This window comes from Populus nigra, chromosome 6 (genome assembly GCF_951802175.1).
Source record: "Populus nigra chromosome 6, ddPopNigr1.1, whole genome shotgun sequence".
Classification (NCBI taxonomy): Eukaryota; Viridiplantae; Streptophyta; class Magnoliopsida; order Malpighiales; family Salicaceae; genus Populus; species Populus nigra.
In genome coordinates this window covers 18,564,121-18,588,342 of record NC_084857.1, presented here as the reverse complement: position 1 = coordinate 18,588,342, position 24,222 = coordinate 18,564,121, and the positions used below count along the sequence as shown (strand labels likewise).

The 24,222-nt window shown below is 33.9% G+C and overlaps 2 protein-coding genes across 5 annotated transcripts; one reads left to right on the top strand and one right to left on the bottom strand.

Moving 5' to 3' along the window:
• Nucleotides 1–851: 851 nt before the first annotated feature.
• On the top strand, nt 852–6,395 carry LOC133697497 (BTB/POZ and MATH domain-containing protein 2-like). Its single transcript, XM_062120096.1, has 4 exons — nt 852–1,522; nt 2,415–2,763; nt 4,674–4,950; nt 5,914–6,395. The coding sequence occupies exons 1-4, from the start codon at nt 1,092–1,094 to the stop codon at nt 6,087–6,089; spliced, it is 1,233 nt and encodes a 410-aa protein (XP_061976080.1). The 5' UTR covers nt 852–1,091; the 3' UTR covers nt 6,090–6,395.
• A 1,313-nt stretch (nt 6,396–7,708) lies between these two features.
• LOC133697496 (mitogen-activated protein kinase 15-like) lies at nt 7,709–13,435 on the bottom strand. Of its 4 annotated transcripts, none has more exons than XM_062120092.1 (11): nt 12,758–13,435; nt 11,342–11,750; nt 11,009–11,136; nt 10,827–10,886; nt 10,441–10,590; nt 10,159–10,314; nt 9,864–10,075; nt 9,590–9,691; nt 9,341–9,501; nt 8,926–8,958; nt 7,709–8,568 (listed from the first exon to the last, which is right to left on the bottom strand). In XM_062120092.1, the coding sequence occupies exons 1-11, from the start codon at nt 12,779–12,781 to the stop codon at nt 8,282–8,284; spliced, it is 1,722 nt and encodes a 573-aa protein (XP_061976076.1). In that variant the 5' UTR covers nt 12,782–13,435; the 3' UTR covers nt 7,709–8,281. The 4 variants fall into 4 exon arrangements, with proteins under 4 accessions (XP_061976076.1, XP_061976077.1, XP_061976078.1 ...); XM_062120093.1 differs by having other exon boundaries at nt 7,709–8,565; XM_062120094.1 differs by lacking the exon at nt 8,926–8,958 and having other exon boundaries at nt 12,758–13,434.
• Between the last annotated feature and the right edge of the window lie 10,787 nt (nt 13,436–24,222).

Sequence of the window (24,222 nt, the reverse complement as noted above, 5' to 3'; positions counted from 1 at the left end):
AACACGATTTACAACTACACCTTCTCAAGACACACGATTAAGAGTGTGTTTGATATTGTGTTAGTTGTTCTGATTTGAAAAAAATTATTTTATAAAAAATATTTTTAGTTGAGATTGATTTAAAATTCCTTACCAAACCTATTAAAAACACTCTAATACCTGCTGTCAAAATCTTTAAAACAATGTCTTAGTTATTGTTTCAGATAGAGGTGTTCATTTTTGGTTCGGTTCGGTTTATATAAAAAAAATAACCAAACCAAATTTTTTTTAAAAAAAACTGAAACCGAACCGAAACCAGTAAACCAGTTCAAACCGACTGGTTTCGGTTCGGTTCGGTTTTTTAGAGCAAAAACCGGTTCAAACCGGTTTGACTCGGTTTTTTCCGGTTTGGCTTGGTTTTTTTGGTTTGACTCAGTTTTGGCTCGGTTTTTTTTGGTTCGGTTCGGTTTTTCGATTCTAGGCTTAAAAAACTGAAACCGAACCGAACCGGACCGGTTAGTTTTTTCAAAATTTTAATCGGTTTAATCGGTTTTTTTCACGGTTCAGTTTTTTCAGTTATTTTTTTCTGGTTTTCTCGGTTTAATAGATTTTTTGATTTTTTTAAACACCTCTAGTTTCAGACACAATACTAAAATTAAAATGCTTACAAAAAAATATAATTTATTATTATTATTATCATTATTATTATCCTCAATCTTTCTTATCTACACAATTATTAAGAAAAAAATAATTTTAATTTTTAATTATTTTAATAGATTAATATTAAAAATAATTTTTTTAAAAAAAAAACATTAATTTTTTTATATTTCAAAAACAAAACTTTAAAAAAGAATCATTACTGTACTCCCACGTAGTCGCTACTCCACCAACACCTCCACCTCCACCACCACAAGCTTTTTTCTTCTTTTCACATCTTCCTATAAAAAAAACTCATCCAATCTTTTTTACCGTGGAAAACCCTAACTCTCCGTTAAAACACATAAATCTCTCTCAAAATCCAAAATTGAATCAGACCCATTTCAATTCCTTCATCAATATCCCTGAAAACACGAAAACCCAGGATACCCGGATACCCTTTTTCTCAATAGTTGATGGGCACAATCAGGTTTTCTAGCAGAGACCTCCCAGCAGCACCTCCCACATCAAACCCATCATCATCAATCCCAACAAAAACAACATCATCTTCTATAACGGAAACCGTAAATGGGTCTCATGAATTCAAGATCGGTGGCTATTCTCTCTCGAAAGGCATGGGGGTAGGCAAATACATCGCATCGGATACTTTTTATATTGGTGGATATGCATGGGCTATATATTTCTACCCAGATGGTAAGAGCCTTGAAGATAATGCCACTTATGTCTCCTTGTTCATTGCCCTTGCTAGCGAGGGGACGGATGTTAGGGCTTTGTTTGAATTGTCGTTGATGGATCAAAGTGGGAAAGAAAGACATAAGGTTCATAGCCATTTTGGGAGAGCCCTTGAGAGCGGGCCCTATACGCTTAAGTATCGTGGCAGTATGTGGTGAGTTTCTCTCTCTCTTTTTTAGATTGAAATGTCTGAATTCTGAATTTTTAGGGTTGTGTATTCTAGTTGATCAAATTGCTTGGACGGTTACGATTGATTGTTGTTTTTTGTCTAGTATTACTTTTGTTATGCATGACATTTTGGGTTTTGTGTGTGGTTTAACGCTAATTGTTTGATGTTTGGTGAGAATTTAGAATTTACTGATTTTTTTTAGAAATGATGGAAAATTGTAGTGTATATGGAAAAGAAATTAAGTATAGCTTTTTTTCTTTTTCTTTTTTTCAATTTTCAAGGCATATAGAGCACTTTTCACGTAGTTGAATGTCTGTTGTTATTATTGTATATTCCTGTATCTCACTATTTCATATATAATTGCATTCTATATAATAGAATTTTTTTTTTCCTCTTTTAAAATGTCTAAATGTCTGTTCATATACTGTGTGAATACCGATGTATTAATAGGCTTTACTATTAAGCGTCTTGTCGTCTTAAGTACATATTGATAGCGTCATTATTTATTGCCCCTTTGGATAATGCCATCCTTGCAGTGTGCAAGGATACTCTCTGGGAATCAGACTTTTTTTTTCTCAAACCAGAATTTTTCACCTCCAACATTATCGAAGTATATTTAAGCGTCTTGTCATCTTTAGTATGTATTAACATCATCATTATTTATTGCTCTTGGATTTGTCATCTGCAATGCCATCCTTGCAGTGCACAAGATGCTCTCTGGGAATCAACAATTTTTTTCTCAGACCAATTTTTTTCACCACCAACATTATCCAAGTATCTTTTATTCATTCTTTAAGTTTCAGTAGTTTTCATTACTGGTGGATGTTGTGGTGGATGAACAACACAATGTAATGGGTGCTGCTGTTGGATGCTGCAGGGGTTATAAACGATTTTATAGAAGGAATCAATTAGAGACATCAGACTATCTTAAGGATGATACCCTACTAGTTCGCTGCTGTGTTGGTGTTGTTAGGTCTCACACCGAGGGGCCTAAGACCTACACCATTTCCGTGCCACCTTCCAATATCGGTCAGCATTTTGGAAAGCTTTTAGACAGTGGAACGGGAACTGATGTAAATTTTGAAGTTGATGGAGAAACCTTTGCTTCTCACAAAATAGTTCTGGCTGCACGTTCACCAGTGTTTAGAGCACAGCTTTTTGGTCCAATGAAAGATCAAAACACTCAATGCATCAAAGTTGAAGACATGGAAGCCCCGGTTTTTAAGGTCCCCCCTCTCGCTCTTGCTCTCTCTTTTACATGCATGTGAGCATGCATGAATACACACACAGACAGAAACAAGCTGTGAAAACAAATCTGATAATATCTGACTGGAATGTTAATCTTAGTTGCAAAAGCCTTAATTCATTTTCTGCTGTCTGTTTTTATGGTTGTGCCTTGTTTCTTCCTGTTCAGATTGTTGAATGGAATATGCTGTCATATTTTCCCCTTTGTTTGATATGGTTACATTTTTAAAGTGTTTTAGGAAGCACAAGTAATGTGAGTGATTGTTAACTGTTAGTCGAGAAGCAGATAATCTTTTACTGCAAGTTTGGAGATGTCATTGTTTTGAACCTAGCATGTGCAAATTTTATGACATGCATTATAATTCAAGATTTGTTGCAAAAGTCTTGATTAAAGGGGTTTTTTTTTTTTTCATTTCCTTGCTATAAAATAAAAGTGGAAAGTAGCGGAAAGCATTGCATTCTGAAATGAGAACTCCCGAGTGAGGCACAATTTTAGACTGGAAAGGTGGAATTTGTCTGAAGCGGTGAACTTGCCAAGTTATTGTAATGTCTTGGCTGTAGCTGTAGCATATACTTGAGAGTTCAGGTGGTCCTTATTGTTCAAGTATTGGTCTGCACTTTAAGGTTTTAGTAATTTTAATGCATTAGTTATGAGATGTTATGCATTCCATGATAAGTTTCATGGGAAGAGGTAGCTTTATTGGCTGGTTGCCTTTGTTAGGTGAGTAATTGTGGTGTTGTGCAGGATATTTGTGGTGCCATACACAAATGTACATGTGGATTCATCTCCCAAGGCACTGCTCCTATCCTTATTCTTACTCACTCCGGTTAAGGTTTACTGTTTCTTGCTTCTCTTCCTGCTTGTCCTGTTATATATGCAGTTTGTCCATTACTAGTCAAGTAGGCTGCATATTTCATTGCATCAGCTTGAGAGTATCCTTGCTTAATTATACATAACACTCTAGTTGATTCACACCTCTTAACATCCTTTTGGCAAAAATTTTGAGCTGTGTTTCATCCATGTTCTGGCTTGATAAATCAGGTGATAAAATTGCAGTAGGATAACTACACTGTACCGTATCTATTCCTTGTAACAAATGCATTGATGATTTTCTAAAACAAGTCAGTTTTATCTTGTCTCGGTTCTTGTTGGAATTCAATAGTTTTTAGGCTTCTAAGTATATGCTGTTGTGGACAAAATGACACCAAACAATTCTACTATGTTCAACTTAGTCACAAAGATGATAGTAGTAACCGCATTTTCCCTAGGTGAAAATGGGCTGGACCTAAGAAAGGAAATGACTTTGTTGTGAGGTTAACTGAAGAATGGCCTAATTGTGCTTCCCTTTCACCCTGTCATTACCCCTGCTTCTTTATTTTTATTTAGCATGTTGGCTTTCTATTTAGTGTTGGTAATGTTCTGTTAACTAGATTCTTCTATTGAGCTTCGGATAATTGGATTGGAGCCAATATAAATCGTCATAAATGTTAAGGGTGCAAGTGTTACCAATTTAAAAACTGTTTAGAATTGAATGTTTATGGTGCCTGGATGTATAATGCAAAAGGTGTAATATTGGTGCAAAAGCTATGGAATATCGGGATGGCAGAGGTTGGTGACATTTTTATCACCATTTAACCTCCTATGAACCTAGCTCTGTTGGTTAGAAGGCATACTGGACAGGCTTAAAGGTGTTAAATGTTGCTGGAATAATATTTAAATCCCTTTAAACCTAAATTACAATCATCCTAAAGACTATAAACCAGGTTTTTAGCTTACCCAGTACCTTAATGATCATAAGGTTAATAAATAATCTTTCAAATAAGAGGAAAGGTGAATAGGTTAGCTTGCACAAATATAACTTGTTCTTCTCTCATGTTTGGGTGTTTGCAGGCGTTAATCCATTTTATGTACTGGGATGCCTTACCAGACATTGAGGAACTTGTTGGTTTGAACTCAAAATGGGTTTCCACACTGATGGCTCAGCATCTGCTTGCAGCAGCAGATCGCTATGCACTTGAGAGGCTCAGATTGCTCTGTGAGGCTAGACTTTGTGAAGATGTTGCAATAAACACCGTTGCGACAACACTAGCTCTAGCGGAGCAGCATCAGTGCATCCAACTAAAGTCCGTATGTCTCAAATTCATTGCTTTGCCTGAAAATTTGAAAGGTAAGGCTTTCATCCCTGTGCCTCCATTTGGATTTTTGATATGTTGTAGAAAATTGTCTTTTTTGATAAATGAGTTACGGCCATATTGTTCAATGTACAAGTATTGGACATGCAAGCATAAAGTTGCAGGTTCAAGTCTTGAAGTTGAAAACAGTTGATGCAAAAGTGCTGTATGTTAGGATTGTCCTTAATCTCTCCCCAGCAACCCGCTTTGATGGAGTCATGACTTGCTAATGGCTTTCTTTACTTCACACGAAAAAAAAGAAAAAAAAAAGGGCAATGGGCAAGCCAGCCAACCACCCTTTCCCATTTTTTGCACTGTAGATTTTGAATGGATTGATCCTCAAAAGATCCAGTGTGCAATTAACATTTTAAGATAGTTATTGATTGATGTGTTCACATGAATTTTAATATGTTCACATTTAGAAAGTTTTTTTTTTGTGTGTGTTTTATGTTGCTGCTTGCACTTGTTTTTAATTTTACTGCATTATAGTGCCCATGCCTTTCGTTGTTAGGAAACAGTGAACGAAGTCAATGAAAAGGTGATGCTGATTTATGCATGGCTTGATTAGGCTTTGACAGAGCTCAGTTTTTCATCTGTTTCCTCAGCCAACCCCCCCTGGTGTTTAAATTGTTATCAAACAGTAATTGCATTAGTCAACTCTTTATCATTTGAATGTGGTGTATGTTCATGTAATCAGATGGCCTCCCAAACTACCAAAAAACAAAGCTTTGTGTCATATTTGGTTGCCCTCTCCTCTCTCCTTTTGTTGGCTGAGTGTTATTGTTGGGGACGTATGGAACTAATGAATAAACATTTTTCTATACACATGATTGTTGTCCACCCTGATTTTCCAGCATGCTTGTTTGTGCATGGTATTTTAAGTTTTGATAGTGACTGTTGGTTGGAGACTTTCTTTATGAATGCATAACTAATGACCGTGTGCTGGTGATTCGTTTCAGCTGTGATGCAAACAGATGGGTTTGAATACTTAAAAGAAAGCTGCCCATCTGTCATCACGGAGCTACTGCAATATGTTGCCAAAAATGGTGAGCGTTCTGTCATCACTTGTACACATGGAAATGACAGCTTAGATAGCGATATGAATGGAAGGCGGGTGAAGCAAAGGATACATTGATATGGGAACAGCAGATGAGACCACTGGACAATAATCAGAGCTTTCTAGGCTTTAGACATTTTAGTGATTGTACTGACAGTTCACTGTAAGAGAAATTTAATACCAGCGGTTCATTTGTTGGTCTCGTGTGTGTTTTCTAGTACATTGGCTAGTTTATTCTATAATTTCTTGTCTGTCTAGTTGTTGTTGCATCATACCAACCAGACCCTTTTCTTCTCTGGCGCTTGTGTAGCTTTCTGGATGTACTTTGTTGTGTGCAAGTAAAGAACGTTTACGTGAATGTAATATAGAGGTCATTTGCAAGCATTTTGCCATAGCCATCGGCTCTATTGGAAATCAAACAGCCTATACGTGATGTTTAGCTTGGCAGCTGCCAAAAAAACGTTTCTACCCCGTTCTATTTGCTTCTTGGGATGTTTGTTGTTGTATAATATTTGTTGTATAAGTCCAGTTGCAGAGATTTTTTTTAGCTGATGAAGCTCACATTTTTTCACCTACACTGTTGTCAAACGATTTCAACCACCACACCACTGCAGCTTGCTACCGCCTGGCCATCAATATTATCATCATTTACTATCTTTTTATCACACACCACCATCATTCTATCACTACCGAACTTTTCATGTCATAACTTTTTTTTTAGTTTAATCTGGATGTCCGGATCAGTTTATGTGCATCTCGACTAATCCCACGGACCTTGAAGTTAACGACCATGTAAACCTCCAGTGGCCATCATATAAGTAACCACAGGGCTCGAACCTGAGACCACAGAGAGAGTAAATCTCTTGGTCCCAAGCTCTTACCACTGGGCCACCACCTAGATAATTTTTTCATATCATAACTTGAAAACATGGGACGAGAACATTTGTGAAGGCCTATGGTTTAAAAGGATTTGACGTGTAAAATATTTTATATTTATGAAGTATTTTACACAAAACAAGGGACATAAGTTTTAAGAGCAATCAATTACTAAGAAAAGAAAACCAATTACTAAGAAAAGAAAACTATTATTATATTTTAAAATATTTAAATGATATTTTTTTATTAGTTCAAGTTATTTTTGAATTGATAAAGTTTATTAAATTAAAAACAATTTAATTTAAATTTAAATTAGACAAGAAATTGGATTAATATATCTGTTAATTTTATTTTTCAAATATTTTTGACCGATCAGTCGAGTTAATTTTCGAGTTTCTAGAAATTTTTTAACCAATATGATTCTACATTCACAAAATCCATGGAAACCAGAAGCCTTCACTCATAAATTATGTTCATAATAAAATTACAAAAAATTTAATGGAATAATAAAACTAATTTTGTAATTCACATTACTTTTTTCAATATATTCATATTAATATAATTGAAAAATAAAAAATTAATACATGTTTTTTCTTGTTATTATATTAACATCAATTTCAACCATTGTTGAACCTAAACACCTTTAACATGTTTTTTGGTTCAACAATAATTTTAACCAAAATAAAAATATATTATAATAAACCTACTTTTTTTTCGGTAGCAAACTCAGCAATGCTGCTATACAAAAACTACCGAGTATTTACCAACTTTCTGCATGAAGGAAACAGATAACAAACAGCCAGATTAAGTAGGGAATTAAGTAGTGATAATGACAACAAATTTCATTGCATCCTAATCCTCCTTTTGATCAAGTTATGACCAAATATTCCAGTTGCTGAGACAAATATTCAAGATGAAAGAACAAGTATCCTTTTTCCGAATACAAAATAACAAACAGATTGATACAACCTTCAGATTGAAAACCCCAAAAGAGGGGAAAGAAATAGCTTATTTTTAAAAGAAGACAGTAAGACTCGGCTAGTCAACCAATCACTTTGCCTTCTCCACACTTGCGATATCAACCATTCTTTGTTATATTGGTTATTGAACTAAATCAGACTGAAACACGTCATGGATCCTAACCGCTGAAGAACCCGTTCAACCTTAAATCAGTGATATGAATGACAACTTGCAGCTCAACTTCTTTCAACAGAAGCCCCAGACATGTCTTTTGAAGAGCCTGAGCTGGTTGAAAGCACTGCTAAATTACAGCATTTGAATCTGATGTATTTTGCACTGGCAGAAGATCTATCTGTGGATGTTATTTGATAACCGCCTCCATGAGGTTGGACGTAGGCAGTCAACACTTTGAGCCGCCACAGAGAAAAGCACCATTAATACCAGTGATTTCCAGGTCCACCTCGGGCAGCAGCAACTTTCCTTGCCATATACTGTGGCTTTGGCTGCAATCCATTGGGACCTTCAACCCCCTCATCTTCTCCCCTCTCATTTTTACAGGCTGGGTTTCTTCTTGGATATGAACAGTTTGCAGTCGTGTATTGAGTTGAAATAGCTGGATTCCTGACCATCCTTTGCTGGTCAAGATTCTCTGCTGCTGCTGCTCCACAATTATTGTAACGCAGCACTGAACTTGCAACTTTCCCAGATCTTGCAGCACCTGCTGTAGAGAATGGCATTCAAATTACAGTCATTAGTATATCACATATGTCAATAGGTTAGCAAGCAGGTTTAAAAGGAAAGAGATGAGAAAGGTAGCAATCTACATAGGCATCAGCTCAACAGCACATTGCTTAAATGCATACATCCTGGTCCATGGATTTTCACCAAGAAAAGAAGAAAAAGATGCACATAATAGTTGCTACGCACTACATTTTTCAAAAATATTTCTACATGTCAAATAACAAGGTGAATAAATTGGATAATATAATCAAGTTGCACAAACATGCATGAAATTTTAAGCATGTTGATTGAATGATCAACTTCAAAACATCTGTGCTTCTGAACATTTGTCTCTTACCATATAGTAAATGCAAGTCACAACAGCAATACCCTGATAGAGCAAAAGGGAGTAAAATCAAACAATTTGATGACAGACGAGATCACATGTACGCATCAAACACTCAGTTCCTTGAGAACTTAAATAGCCACTATAATTTCTCATACTGAATTATGTATTTGCAAGTTGTGAATGCAAAATCTCGTTGACTTCCTAAAAGCTGTGTGCATTAACTCAAATATTTTATACCATGCCAACCAAATCACTTAAAAGACGTCAGGAAAACCCAAGTTAATTGGTCAGCTGATGAATCAGACAAGAGGGAAAGAGAAACACAAATGTAGTATAAAATATTTGATTTCCTAGAAATTCAGTAAGACATCAAAGAGAGCAGATGAGAATAGATGAAGCTAAACTAGATGCAATTATTGCAAACCTTGGATACTTTGAGGAACTTGAAGAGGAAGCCTTGTCATCGGCATCCCATCACTCCTGTCTACATGTGGCCTCTCAATTTCTTTGATAGAACACTTGGAGAGATCATTGGTGACTTCTGCTGAATTCTGTATTGTATTATCTGAATATAATACACATGGCCTGCATACATGAATTTTTATCAATTCAGTTGACAAAATCCCGAATATAAATGGGAGGCAGCACTGAAACACTTTATGAATTGGGATACCTGGGCAATGATGCATGCTGCCTCTCGGGTGGAGCAACAGGAGCACCATTTCCATAGTGCTCCTCGAGGTAAGCAAATTGCTTCTTGAAATGGTCAACAGCACTGCAATGGAAAAATTCACCACTTAATAATTTATTTCACAGGGACACTAAAACATCTTGAATCTAACAGGAATCTCAAATTTGCGCTGATACTTCAAGTATATGGAATACTGCATATGCTTTAACAAGTATGATGGTACAAACCAAGAATCTTAATTTTATAACACCAATACCTTGGATACATGAACCCAGTTGGCTCTGAACCATCTAAACACTCTTTCAACATTTTAGGATGATACTCAAGAATTTCTCGGTATATAAGCTCTCGTACATCTTCTTTAGTTATCCTTCGTCTCTCAAATTCAAATTCCATCTTGGTAACTGGTTGAGCAGTAGGCTCTCTCTCAACCTTGGCCAAGCCCTTAAAATATGGATCTGCGAGAGCCTGACAAAATGCAGTACAATACGCTCTTTTAGAAGAAGGGAGGCACATTATCAAGCTGAAGATGAAGAGGTATCAAAATTGACCTCTTCAGCAGTAGGTCGATCTTTTGGTTCAAATGCCAACATTCTTTCTAACAAACGAAGTGCAAGGGGGTCAGCATTAGGGAACTTTTGGGAGAATGGAATGGGCTTCTTCTTTCTCATGCTGCTCAGGTATCTTCGAGCTTTCTCATTGCGTACCTGTTCATATAATACCAATACTTCATCATACAGAGCAACTGCATGGATGAAGATAAGAAAAACACAGATTGTAAATGATAAAACAATCGGTTCTGTTTCAAGGAAAGCTTATCACATGAAATATACCCTTGCAATGGCTTCAGGCGATGGCGTTCCCAAGAGATCAGTCATCAGATCCAATTGATGGACTACATTCTTCCCAGGGAAAAGAGGTTTTCCTGTCAATAGTTCAGCAAATATGCATCCAATGCTCCATATGTCTATTGCTGGCGTATACTGAAAAAGAAAAACAGAAGTGATGACTAAAAGAACTGTTGCAGGAAGTAAGTTGGAATATGATAACATTAACTATTTACAACTCTCCAACTCCCAAAAGGAACCATGCAAGTAGTGATTATAATTTCGAGGTGTTCTGGAATAACCATGCAAGGGGAGAAGCAATTAAAGCCAGTATAGTCAAAGGAGATTCACAAAACTTTGTAACAAATTGGTGGTGGGAATGGTTATGGCACCTTTGAGAAAAATGATCCACACAATTCCGGAGCTCTGTACCATCTTGTTGCAACATAATCCTGAGACCACAAGAAAAGGAAATAATAAAACCCTAAATGAATGAAAATCAACGTTTGAAACCATCACAGGGACCCTCTTATATGGAAATTAAAATGCTATATCAAGCCAAGAGAAAACCTACTGTCCAGAAAATGGCAGTTGGGGTATCATTAAAGGCTACTCTTGCGAGACCAAAGTCACAGATCTTGAGCTTGCAGTCGGCATTTGCTAAGATATTTTTGGGTTTCAGATCCCGGTGAAAGACATTGGCTACAACACCATTAAAAAAATATACATTATGTTGGAATACTCATAATAATAAATCAGCAAATACCGGATCGTTATATTTCTACACATGCTGAGTGTCAGCATGTAGCAATACTGCACCACACAATGAGTGAACCCGTAAAAAAGTAGGGTACGAAAATAAATTCAATATTTTACAGTTAGAACTTCAAGAAACCAAGTCAATCACCTGTGTGCATGTATTTGAGGCCTCTAAGAAGCTGATAAAGGAAAAACTGATAATGTTCTGGAGTTAAATCATCATTTGCTTTGATAACTTGGTGTAAATCAGATTCCATTAGTTCAAAAACAACATATATGTCCTTAAATTCCCTTCTGGAAGGAGGCAACAAAATGTGCTTGATCTCCACAATATCTGGATGGCGCAGGAGTCTAAGAAGTTTAATTTCTCGAAGGATGCGGGTGGCATCAGAGACATGCTCAAAGATGTCATTGATTTTCTTGATTGCAACTTTTTCTCCAATATGCGTATCATATGCAGAGCACACAACACCATAGCTTCCTTTGCCGATCACTTCCTCTATTTTGTACCTGCTCCCCTCACCATATTCTGTGAAAAAGTCTACATCCACGGATGACTGCAATACCATGTTCAAATGCGCCAAATCATGGACACGAAAAAAAACACTCAAGAAGAAATTTATAATAACAATCAAACCGACTTGCAATATTATTTAAAGAGTATTCCAACCCCATTTTAGCTACACCAAGTGATTTTTTGCTGCGTATGCACACATAGCATAAGTAAACATGTTTGACATCATTAAAATAACATGCATCTTCCGAACACCATTGCAAGCATTTGAAAAGATCACTTCAAATTGCTTCATTCAACATCCTAATCTACTGCTGCTTACCCAACAATTAAATTGATCCACAACTCAATTATTGAGTGTAGAGCAATTATTTGGTCTACATTATATTAGACACCATTATGATTAGAAGAGTTCAAATATTAACGAAGAAAAACTGCTCCCTTAGTCTGTCAACAAGAATGTAAACTGCTGTAGATGATATTTATAAATCCGACCTCCAGTAAAAGTAAATTAGAAATAGAATTACTGCTCTGCATGCAAAATTAGAAAAAGAAAAAGGATAAGAACATGGTAATATCTTCATGAATTTAACCCCCTACCCACAAAACCCAAAAAGTGAAAAAAAAAAAAAAGGATAAGAACATGCGTACATGTGGTTGACACCTCCTCCTATTTCAAGACATGCAGCGCTTACAACATTTTTTTTTCTTAAAAAAAAATTAAGAATTGAATTACATGGAAATAGTATTCTAGTGGGACCTGCCACAATTTTGCAACAGGAAAACATAAGCATGTGTCAAAGAAACAGACATGAACATGATAGCTGTTCCTCCACACCTTGGTATGAAGAAACTATACACCCAATACAAATAAATATGGATCACAAAAATGATTAACAGGATCATGGTGGAAAATGAAACTAATCACAATCACAATCCCAACAAGACAGTAACCACAACAACCAATTTGATATTGTCCAAAAAGTGCACAGATATGGAAATTTATATTCATAAAAATTACTTGCAAAAGATGATGACTAGATTGCTTACCTTTTTGCGCTGATCGGGCTGCATCTTATTAGAAAGAATGCATCAACAATCTTCAAATTGATAAATCAACAAGAGAGAGCACGAACCCCAACTCCAATCACACAAAAAAACGAGGACCAGCCATTCTGAATTCTCAACCTCAGTATAAACAAAAAAAAAAGAGCACCAAGAAGCCAAAACTGATCAAATAACCTTAAACCAGAACTAATAGTTGGGATCACAAACTACCAGTAGAACAAAAGAGACCCAGAAGAGTAAACAGCCTAAAGAACATAAAATACACACTATTATGGCAAGATCAACAAAGAACGAAAAGGCGGGGTTAGTAAAGAAAAGAACTTTTGAGGCTTCGAAGCTAATGTAGCCAGATTTAAGTTAAAACAAAGAACAAAGACCAGATTTTTTAAACTGAAAGAAGCGAAGAGAGAGAAGAAGGGACAATATAAAGAGAATGTGTGGCCAAAAACTGGCGGAGGAGACTAAATATGTATTAGCTGGAAAAGAGAGACAACGGATCAAGGTGAAGCTGCTTTTAAAAAAAATATAGCGGATATAACTAAATTTTGAAGAATCTAAAGACAAGGAAGTATCTTTGTAGTTCAGAAACAAGATAAGTAATGTAAGAGAAGAGACTGATTGCAAAAGTTATGTTCTTTTGGAAAAGTGCTTTTGCATCTCGATCGACAGAAGAGGAGAGAAAATTTTAAGTAACTTCACCGTCCCAAAATATTTTTAAAATATTTTTTTTTGAAATTAATTTTTTTAAAATAGATTATTTTAATAAACTAATATAAAAAATATTTAAAAAATATTTTTTTAATATATTTTTTTAAAAAATCATTATTATAACAACACCAAATAAACTATAAAACAAAAATCAATGGAGTTTTGTTTATGAAACAAGGATGGAGATAAATAAAGAGCTAATAAAAATTGAAATTTTTCTTTTTTTGTTCTTCAACCTTGAGAAAGGTAATTTTGGATTGTAATTAGAAAAAATAAATAAAAATTAGTTTTTGTGCCTAATGTCATCTTTTCCACCCAACTTGTTCTAAAAAATTAAAAACTTATTTTTATATATATTTTTAATGTATGAGACTAGATAGGAGGCGTTGCGAATCAGTCTAATTTTTTACAACATAAAAAAAATGCCAAGATGATGCAAGTGTTAAAAAACAAAACAAAAATTAGATTTGGGTCATTAACTCGATTAGATTTAATAAGAACAACTAATTTAAATAATATAAAAAGAAACAATAATAATAAATAAACTCACAAAAAAATTGACAAGGTAAAAAATGCTAAAAGAAGAAAAAACCCAACCTGAGCCCATCTAGGTTAAACTCTTAAGTTCAATTAAAAAACAACTTAATGTTGAAGAATGAAATAAAAAAATTAATTAAGAAAAAAACAATAAAAAAACAATTAATGTAAACTCAGGTTACCACGCTAACCTGGTGATCATGGACACATGATTGGGAAAAGCTCATAGAAAAAAAAAGCATGAATGCCAATTTTCAATAAATTAAATGTTGAAAGATGAAATTAAAAATAAAAAATAAAAATAGTTCTAAAAAGACCAAATTCAACATCTGTTAACCTTCGAAATTCATAGCCTTGGCCATGAGCCCATGACAAGCCTCAAAGAAAGTCGACTCTAAAAAATAACAAAGCAAAATTATAAATTAATAAAATATTAGGGAATGAAATTAAAAAGAAAATGCAATAAAACAAGGCTCCTAAACAAAAGAATAACAATAAAAGGAATGTAGACTAAATTTGATATAAAAATAATTTGAAATCAAATGTTGCGAAAGGAAATTGAAAACAAAGTTCAATTAGAAAAGGGGTTAAAAAAAAAACAAAAATCAAAAGAATAGGGATCAAGTTTGATATACAAATTAATTAAAATCTAATGACGACGGAAAAAATTGAAGAGAAAAAATCACCAAAAAAATTAAAAGCAAAACAAATAACAATTAAAAAAAATAAGTACTAGTAAGGATACAAAAATTTAATGAAAAGACATGTTCATCTTTTAGTAAAGGGAAGAGTAAGAAAAAAGTTCATCGAAGCTTAAGCACTCCTCCGCCAGCTACACACCCAGCACTATTGGAAAGAACACATTAAGCCACTTCCAATGATAGTCAACTGGTGCGGGCATCACTTACTTGTTTGCACTTGTCGCGCACGCACAAGCAAAATGTTTTCTAATTGACATTAAAATTATTAAAAGACCAAGTCGCCATCAATCCAACCTGTTAATTATCAAAAACAAACACCTGAAAATATGCAAATGCCCTTGGTTGCAAGTTTTTTTTTTGTTTCTAAGGGTATTAAAGTCTTTATGTTGTTCCTTGAAAATATAAAAAGACCCAAAAAATTAAGAAATAAAAAAATATTATTTTAATATATTTCCAAATAAAATACACTTAAAAAATAAATACTATCATAATACCAAACAAGCTCTAAAACAAAAATCAATGGCATTTTGTATTTTGAGCAAATAGGGAGACAAATAAGGAACCAAAAATTGAAAATTGTTTTTTCAACCTAGAAAGAGGTAATTTTGGAGTGCATTTGGAAAGGATAAATAAAAATTAGTTTATGTCCAATGTCATCTTTTCCACTCAACTTGCCCTAAAATTGCGAAAAACAAATTATAGAATTCTTTGTTGTTGTTTTTTTCTTTGTATGGGACTAGATAGGGGCAGGGCGAACTAGCCTAACTTTTTATCAAGATAAAAAAATATGCTAAGATGACGCAAGTGTTAAAAAAACCAAAAAAATTTAGGGTTCGAGTCATTGACTCGATTAGGTTTAATAAGATCAACTAATTTAATTAATAATAAAAAATGCAACAGTATTAAATAAAAACTGACCTAAGCCCATTCGGGTTAAACTATTAAGCTCAATTATAAAACAACCCAATGTAAATGGGTGAAACCAAAAAAAATAATTAAGAAAAAAGCAAAAAAAAAAAATTCATGTCAACTCAGGTTAACCCACTGACTTGGTGACCATAGGCACATGATTGGAATAACTCCGTAAAAAAAAAGCAAAATAAAAATATAAAGACCAATTCTCAATAAATTAAATGTTGAAGGATGAAATTGAATTTTTTTTTTAAATCCTCAAAAAGACTAAACTCAACCAATGTTAATCTTCGAGACTCATGGTCTTGGTCATGAGGCCATGATAATCCTTAAAGAAAACATACTCTAAAAAACAATAAAGCAAAATTACAAATCAATAAATTGTTTGGGGATGAAATTGAAAAGAAAATGCAATAAAAAAAGGCTCTTAAACAAAATAAATTCTAATAAAAAGAATATGGACTAAATTTGAAATAAAATATTTTGGGGTGAAATTGAAAACAAAATTCAATTAGAAAAGGGGTTAAAAAATAAATAGAAATAAAAAAAATAGGGACCAAGTTTGATATAAAAATTAATTGAAATCAAATGATGAAGGACAAAATTGAAGAAAAAAATCAACCAAAAAACAAAACAAATAAGCACTAGAATGGATACAAAAAACTAATGAAAGGACATAATCATCTTTTAGTAAAAAGAAGAGAAGAAAAAGATCCATTGAAGCCCAAGCACTCCTCCGCCAGCCGCACGCCCAGCATCGTTGGAAAGAACACATTGAGTCGCTTCCAACGATGCCCGAAGGGTGCAGGCATCACTCACTCGTTGGCGTGTGTTGTGCACGTGCAAGAAAATTGTTTTTTTAATTAATATTAAAATTATTAAAAGACCAAGTCGCCATCAATTCAACCTGTTAATTACAAAAAAAACACAAAATACGCAAATACCCCTGGTTGCAAGTTTTTATTTTTTTTGTTTCTAAGGGTATTAAAGTCTTTATGTTGTTCCTTGAAAATATTAAAAGACCAAATTGACCTCAAACAACTTGTTAATTACAAAGAAAAAAAACAACCTGAAAAGACACAAATACCCTTGGTTGCAAGTTTTTTTTTTTTTTTTTGCTTTAACGGATATGTAAGTCTTTACATTTTTTCTAAAGAATAATAAAAAGACCAAATTGACCTCGATCAACCTTTAAACAAAATTTGCTTTTAAGGTTAATATAGTCTTTATATTGTGTTCTTAAAAGGGAAAAAGATTGAATTGCCCCTAAAAAATTGAATGGTGGCTAATGTCTCCTATGAAAAAAACTAAATTACCCCTAAAAGCAAGTTAACCTATTTTTATATTGGAAGAACAAAAATGTAATTATAATATTCCAATGAATAGTGATTTGTGTCTATATACAATTTGTGCAATATGTTTCATCAATGGCTTTTAGTTTTTTTTTTTTAATTTTAAGTTTAGGGTTAACTAAGCTTGAACATTTTTGGCAAATACATCAATTTCAAAATTTCAGTTCAATATTTGAATATGTTTATGCATAGTGTCCACTTTATTATTTTTGTATATGTATTTAAAAAATTATATAATAAATTATTTTTCATCAATAACTTTAAATTGACAGTAATAAAATAAGAAAAAAAATATAATGTTTAGTTCAGTTTGGTAGAACACGGGTCTCTAATACTTGAAGTCATGGATTCAAATTCTATAATGATAAAAGTGGTGGTTCTTATGATTATGATGGTAGCTTTGGTGATAATTGTGGTTATAATAGTAATAATATTAATGGCAATGGTGTTAGCCTAACATTCTAAACTAGAATTTGTTGTTGAGCTAGTGATATAGTAGAAATAGGGATAAAATAATTATTGTTATAATAGTTATTTAAGAATAAGGCATCGATAGTAAAGACCACAATGGTGATTGTGGCAATAATAATAAAAAGGTGGTAAATGATGATGACAACAACAATAATGAAGTAGTTGTAAACTAATAATAATTATGATAGCTAAAGTGGTTAAATGTTGGTGTTGAAGAATATTGTGATCAATTGGTAGTCTATGAAAAAAAATTCAAGACTTCATAAATTTAAAATATTTTTCTTTATATTAGCATTGTTTAGGGTTTGATTAAAAAAAAATTAGTCAACTAAATTTTTATGTTTGTTTTGTATTGGAAAATGAGAGAAACTATTTTCTTGAAAAATACTTTTTACAAAAAAAATAAAAGACCTATTGCGTCAAGAAAAGCCTGACATGTAGCATCTTAAATTTCAGGATTTTTGGGTGACAAATAGTCGTCAAATAGATTTTACAAGAGTTTAGATTATTACAAATTGATTGAGATGAATATGAATTTCCTTGTCGATTTAATAAAACATCAGGTGATAACCATTGCCACCCCTTAAAAGACGAACCCGTATTCAATTTACCTTATCTTTTTTCGCATGCATATCATATTTATCAGCTTCGCAACATTGCATGTCATTCATTTGTAGAAGAACTATAAGCCCACCCCTAAATGTCAACCCCTAACAAGATTTACAAGAAGCAAATACAAGAGCTCAGTCTAGACAAAAGCAAGATAACTTCTTGAGAAAGGAGATGGCTTAGTTAACCGATATGATAAGATAAGCCATCCACTCTGGAAGGAAGCCCCCATACATGAAAGTCAATATTGAGAAGCTCACTATGAATATTCCTCCTAGTCCATTTTCACACCCTCATTGAAAGATTTGTTTCTGATACTTATATGGTTAATCAAAGTTTGCAAATTATTGCCTTCAACGACACGAGTTCTTCAAAGATTTTTGTTGTCTTGCCACAGAATTCATTGTGATTTGCTGCAAACCAGATACATCAAACATCTTCACCTTGTCTAAAACCACATAACTAAAAATCACAAGAATTTTATAATATCAAGTTTGTAAGCTGATGAAAGGGACAAATTGAGTTTGTGAAAGATAATGTCATCTACCATATTGCCACCGGATCATCTTTAGCATAACAAGTGGTTGGTAAATGTTGACGAGACATAGATATTGTTGGGAAAGCTAATCTAAGAAGGGTGTTGCATTATCAATCATTTTGTTATGGAACTTTGTTATTCTATACTTTTGTTTTGGGATTGCATCTCATCTTTTTTGTGAAACATGCCTTTTCAATCTCTTTATTTTTTCGAAATCAAAAGATTTTTTTTTTGGTGAAAGTAATAACTTGGTATTATATTATTTTCCATAATTGGATAAATATAACGATAAAACGCGTCGAACCCCAAGGTGTGTTACGTAAAACACTAAGAGACAACCCCTTTGAAACTTATAAAATTAGCCCTTGTGATTGATCCCATTGCTTTATTAAAAATATTTTGACCACATCAGTTTTCTAAAAATCCTCTTTTGCCAAAATAATTTTGAAAAAACTGCTTTTGCTTTTTTATTTGAAAAATAATTTGATGTTTGCTTAAAACAGTGTTTAGAAACCTTTTTGTAAGGTGACAAACGAATCATTCAAGCAACTTTTATTTGGAGATGACCAAAAAAATTTGAACTAAGACATGAAAATAAAAAACTCACGTCCCATGTCTCTTGGGCTATTTTTAGCTATATACATAATCACATATAGTTCGATTTGCTAGTCATTGATTCATAAAAACATAGGTCTTATGCAAGTTTCAAACCATTACACGGGAAGAGAACAAAATTTATTAGTTCTAATCATTTGCACTTGAAATGATGCAAGGCTATCTTTGTTATCCATTCATGTTCTAAAAATATATCCTTTATGGTCCCTACTTGAGCCTAAATAAAGTTTTCTTTGTAAAAACTCTAATTAGGATCACACCCTACACTGAGAGGCAAATGAAAATTCCAATGATCAAGAACTAATCCTAACTAAGATCACATTCCACATTGGGAGGCAAATGAAAATTCCAAAAGTCAAAGGTCGATCTTGACTGAGATCACACCCCACACTAGGGGCAAGTAGAAATTTAAAGATCAAATGCTAAAAAGAGGTAATGAAAAAGCCAAAGAGCTCGATAAATCTGAATGTTGGGGGGTATGCTAAAATGAAAGACAAATATGACCAAGCCAAGATCAAAATAAAATAAAGATGCCCCATCAAAGCAATAAAAAAGGGTGAATCAAAGAAATACGATAAAAAAGACATTGTGGTAATGATCTTAAGTCTTTTGAACCTTTAAACACTTTTTGAGCCTATAAATCCTTTTATTTTATAGCCAATAGCCATAACTTGCATTATGTGTCTTTTAAAAGTCCTTTCTAATCAAGTAAGCAAGCAAATTGAACCAATAAATGGTATTCTCAAAATACAAAAGAACTTTTTTTTATAAAAATCATGACATTGTAAACAAAGTTATTCGTTATTATTTATGCTCATAAAATAGGTGCTAAAAATAGATAATTTTTTTCTCAAATAAAACTCGAGTTTTTAATCAGGCCTCTTGCTTTGAAACTTAAAAAACAAAAGGTTACCTCATCATGTACCTTTTACCAATTTCAATCTTGCCTTAATAAATGATCAAATTATCCTTTTCCTAAAGATTAAATCCCCTATGAATTGTAAGAAATTCAAAACAATTTTTTTTAAGCTTACATCAGATAAATTTATGTCTTTAAAAATAAAAAACTTCATTTGAACTATAGACAACCCAATTTTAAGCTAACACTTCATCTCAAACTTTACCTTGTCAATTTTCAACCAAAAGTGCACAAAAGATGCACCTTAGTATTGAATGGCATGTCCTATGGTTACAATTAAAGAAACACTTTCAAATTTACATCTCATGATTTATTTATAACAATTAGACTTGAATGAATATGATCCTTAAAATTTACGAGTTGATTCCAAAACAAGAAAGTTATTTTCAAACAAAAAAAATCGTTGACTGAATTCGTAAAAGCTTTAATAGAAATGAAATTGTCACTTCTTGTGAGTTCTCCTTGAAAGTTGAGCAGTTGGGGGTGTAGTAAGTCATGGGAGGGATAATAGATAATGAGGGGGGGGGGGAGCCATTGTGATAACAATAACCAAATGATGATTAAACAAAATTAATTAAAGCTATGAATGACATCTAATAATGACAAGTGCTTTTAATGATAATTAGAAGAATGAGCACAACTAGATTAGATAAAGACAACTTTTCTCAAAGATAGTAGACTACTTGATGAACTCCATAAGCAATTGAGAGTAACGCTATACTTTGGGGAAATCTTCATGGCTAAAAGTCTAGTTTACCATTTGAAAGATGGTTATGATATAATAAAATGCTATCACAAGAGTGCATTTTGATAGATGCTAAAAGCTGCACACAAATAGATTGGCTAGGGGAAATTTGCAATAACCATTGGCAATACATGATTTGATAAACTCTTTTAGAGAAGTAGGAATAATAGAGGCTTCTCAATCAAAATAAAATGAGTGGGCAATTGTGCAAGCATACCATTATTTGGGGTGCATCGTTTGATTAGAGGGCAACATAATGGCTACGAAAGTTTGTCATTTCTCAAAGAATGGTTAACTGAGCAAATCTTTTTTATTCCTTAAAGGTCCAGGCTGTACGACAAAGAAACAATCAAACACATTAACTACATGGGTAATACCCATATGGGCTAAAGAGTCGAAAGACCAAATCTAAAAAATTCAAAACCTTATCCATCAAGCAATAAAGATATAGCAAGAAAGGGGGGCTATATTTCCAACTAGGTAAGGATGCATGCATGTCATTTAATCCCAAATCATTGCATAATGTTTTTGCATAAATTTTCTGAGGGAAAATCCCTAATGAAGTCCAACCCTGCCATTAAAAAGGATAGGTGTCAACCTTGCAAATATAAAAACTCCAAAAAATTTAACCTTATCATCAGGAATTTCCAATTTTAACCCTGTTATCAGGAATCCCACATTCAACCCTATCATCAGGAATTTCATATTAAATCTTGTCATTATGAAAACCATTTCAACCCTATCATCAATCTCAAATTCAACCATATCATCAAGATCTTCAATTTCAATTCTGTTATCAGGAATTTTTAGTTTTCACCTTATCATCAAAAATCTCAAATTTCAACCTAACATCAGGAATCTCAAATTTGAACCTTATTATCAGGAAATCTCTATTTTTAACCCTATTATCAGAAACTCTCAATTAACCCTATAATCAGGAAGTCCAACTCTACCATAAAAAAAGGACAAGTGCCAGCCTTGTCATCAGGAAGTGCCAAGAAAATCACACCACACACAGGTTACCCGATCACGAACCATGGGTTGGTCGCTCGAGCAGAGACCATCCATGAAAAATCCTAGTTATTTTTCACATCACGGGAAGGTTACTCAATCACGAACCATAAGCTGGTAGCCTGAACAGAGACCATCCATGAAAAACCCCAGATATTTTTCACGTCACGGACAAGTTACTCAATCACAAACCACAAGCTAGTCGTCCAAACAGAGACCATCTATGAAAAATCCTAGATATTTTTAACATTCTAAGCAGGTTACCCAATCATGAACCATGGGTTGGTCGCCTGAACAGAAACCATCCATGAAAAATCTTAGATATTTTTCACACAATGGATAGGTTATGTGATCATGAACCACAAGTTGGTCGCCTGAAAAGAGACCATCCATAAAAAATCTAAATATTTTTCTCATCACAAGCAAGTTATCAGATCATAAACCACCTGCTGGTCACCTGAATAGAGACCATCCATGAAAAATTCTAGTTATTTTTCACACCACGGGCAGGTTACGTGATGCCAACCATGGACTAGTCGCCTGAGTAAAGATCATTCGTAAAAAATCCTAGATATTGTTTTCACCACGAATAGGTTCCCCAATCACAAACCACAAGCTAGCTGCTCAAACAAAGAACATCCATGAAAACTCATAGTTATTTGTCACACCACGGGCATGTTACTCAAACACGAACAACGAGTTGGTTGCCTGAATAGAGACCATCCATGAAAAATCCTAGATATTTTTCATATCATAAACAGGTTACCCGAACACAAACCATATGCAAGTCATCCAATCAGAGACCACGAGCAAGTCACTCAATCAAAGATCACATACATGTTATCCAAACACAAACCACAGGCAAGTCACTCGAACATAGACCATTTATGAAAAATCTTAGATATTTTCATACAGCAAGCTGACGCTCTAGTACATAACACCATTTTCTTTTCTTTACAAACTTACTTTCTAAAGTCCCTTACAAGACTTTATACCATAAGTATTGTAAAGAGGGGGCAATTTTCATAACTTGATTTTAACCCATTTTTTCTTACTTTTTTGAAAAAATTAAAAAGAAAAAGAAAAAAGCAATAAAAATCCAAGAAAATATATTTTTAACGTATTTGCATCATTTTTAGCATTTTCAGCATCTTTTTAAAAGAATTAAAGATTCAAAAACAAAAACAAAGACTCCTATCTCAAGACAATCAACCTCTCCTCCATCTCTCCCTTATGGTCCCCTAAACAAACACACTACATTATCCCTTTGTTTTCAATCTATCTCCTAGTTGGAAACCCATCTTACGACAATAACAACGCCACCTCTTTCTCTCATCTCTTGGGCAAAATTCACTAGCCATCCATTCCATCTTCTTCTACCTCAGCTCCCTTCTAGCCAAAGTAGCTAAAGAGCACTAGTCCAACAAGAACCTCCAATAACCTCCTTCTCGGCCAAATCAGGTCACTCCTTAAGAAAACAAACCACACCAACACCATTAATAACTACCACTAGCTAGTGTGGTTTGTTTCCTCCTTTACAATTAAACCAAGCCACTTCACCTCTCTTTCTCACAACAAGACCCACCGCTATTTTCACCAAAAAAAACCTTCAACCAACCAACACTAATAGCTTTAATGACTTGTCAGCCATCATTGACAGCTTCAAAGACCAAACAGCAGCCATAAATACTAGCAGCAGAAGAAGCTTCTTCATCGGTCACAGCTGAAAGCCACTAAAACAATAACAGTTTCCAAACTATGAGCTCTTTCCACAACAGCACCACCAGAGCAATCGGTGTCCTATTATCCCATTTACTTGTGACAACTCATAACATCGTAACCCATCTTATAAAAACGACACCAACCACCACCAGATCTCCATCTCCAATACTATTCCTTGGATCTTTATTAGTTAGCTCATATTCGTCTCTCAAAACGATATAAAATTTGTGAAGAGATAAATAAATATTAAAACATAAAACTAATTATTTGTGTGGGTTGTGCTTCTTTTGCATGTGATGTTGGTCTTCACCAAGAAAGAGAGGGAACCACTCCATATCCATTAGTTTTTAGCCTTCCAAAAGCAATGACGTGTGAACCCACGCGCTGCTAGTGGCAAAGGCGAGTGGAGATCACGCGCCGCCACTATTCCACCATTTTTGAAAACTTTCTATCACTGTTTATGTACCTCCAACAGTCTTCAGGCTTGATTCTAGTAGTTCTTGGACACCCTTAAACACCTTATAAGGTTGATTTATAACCTCAAATATTTTTTGAAAAAATTACTATAATGTTGTGAAATTTGGGACAATGTTTATTGTTGTGTATA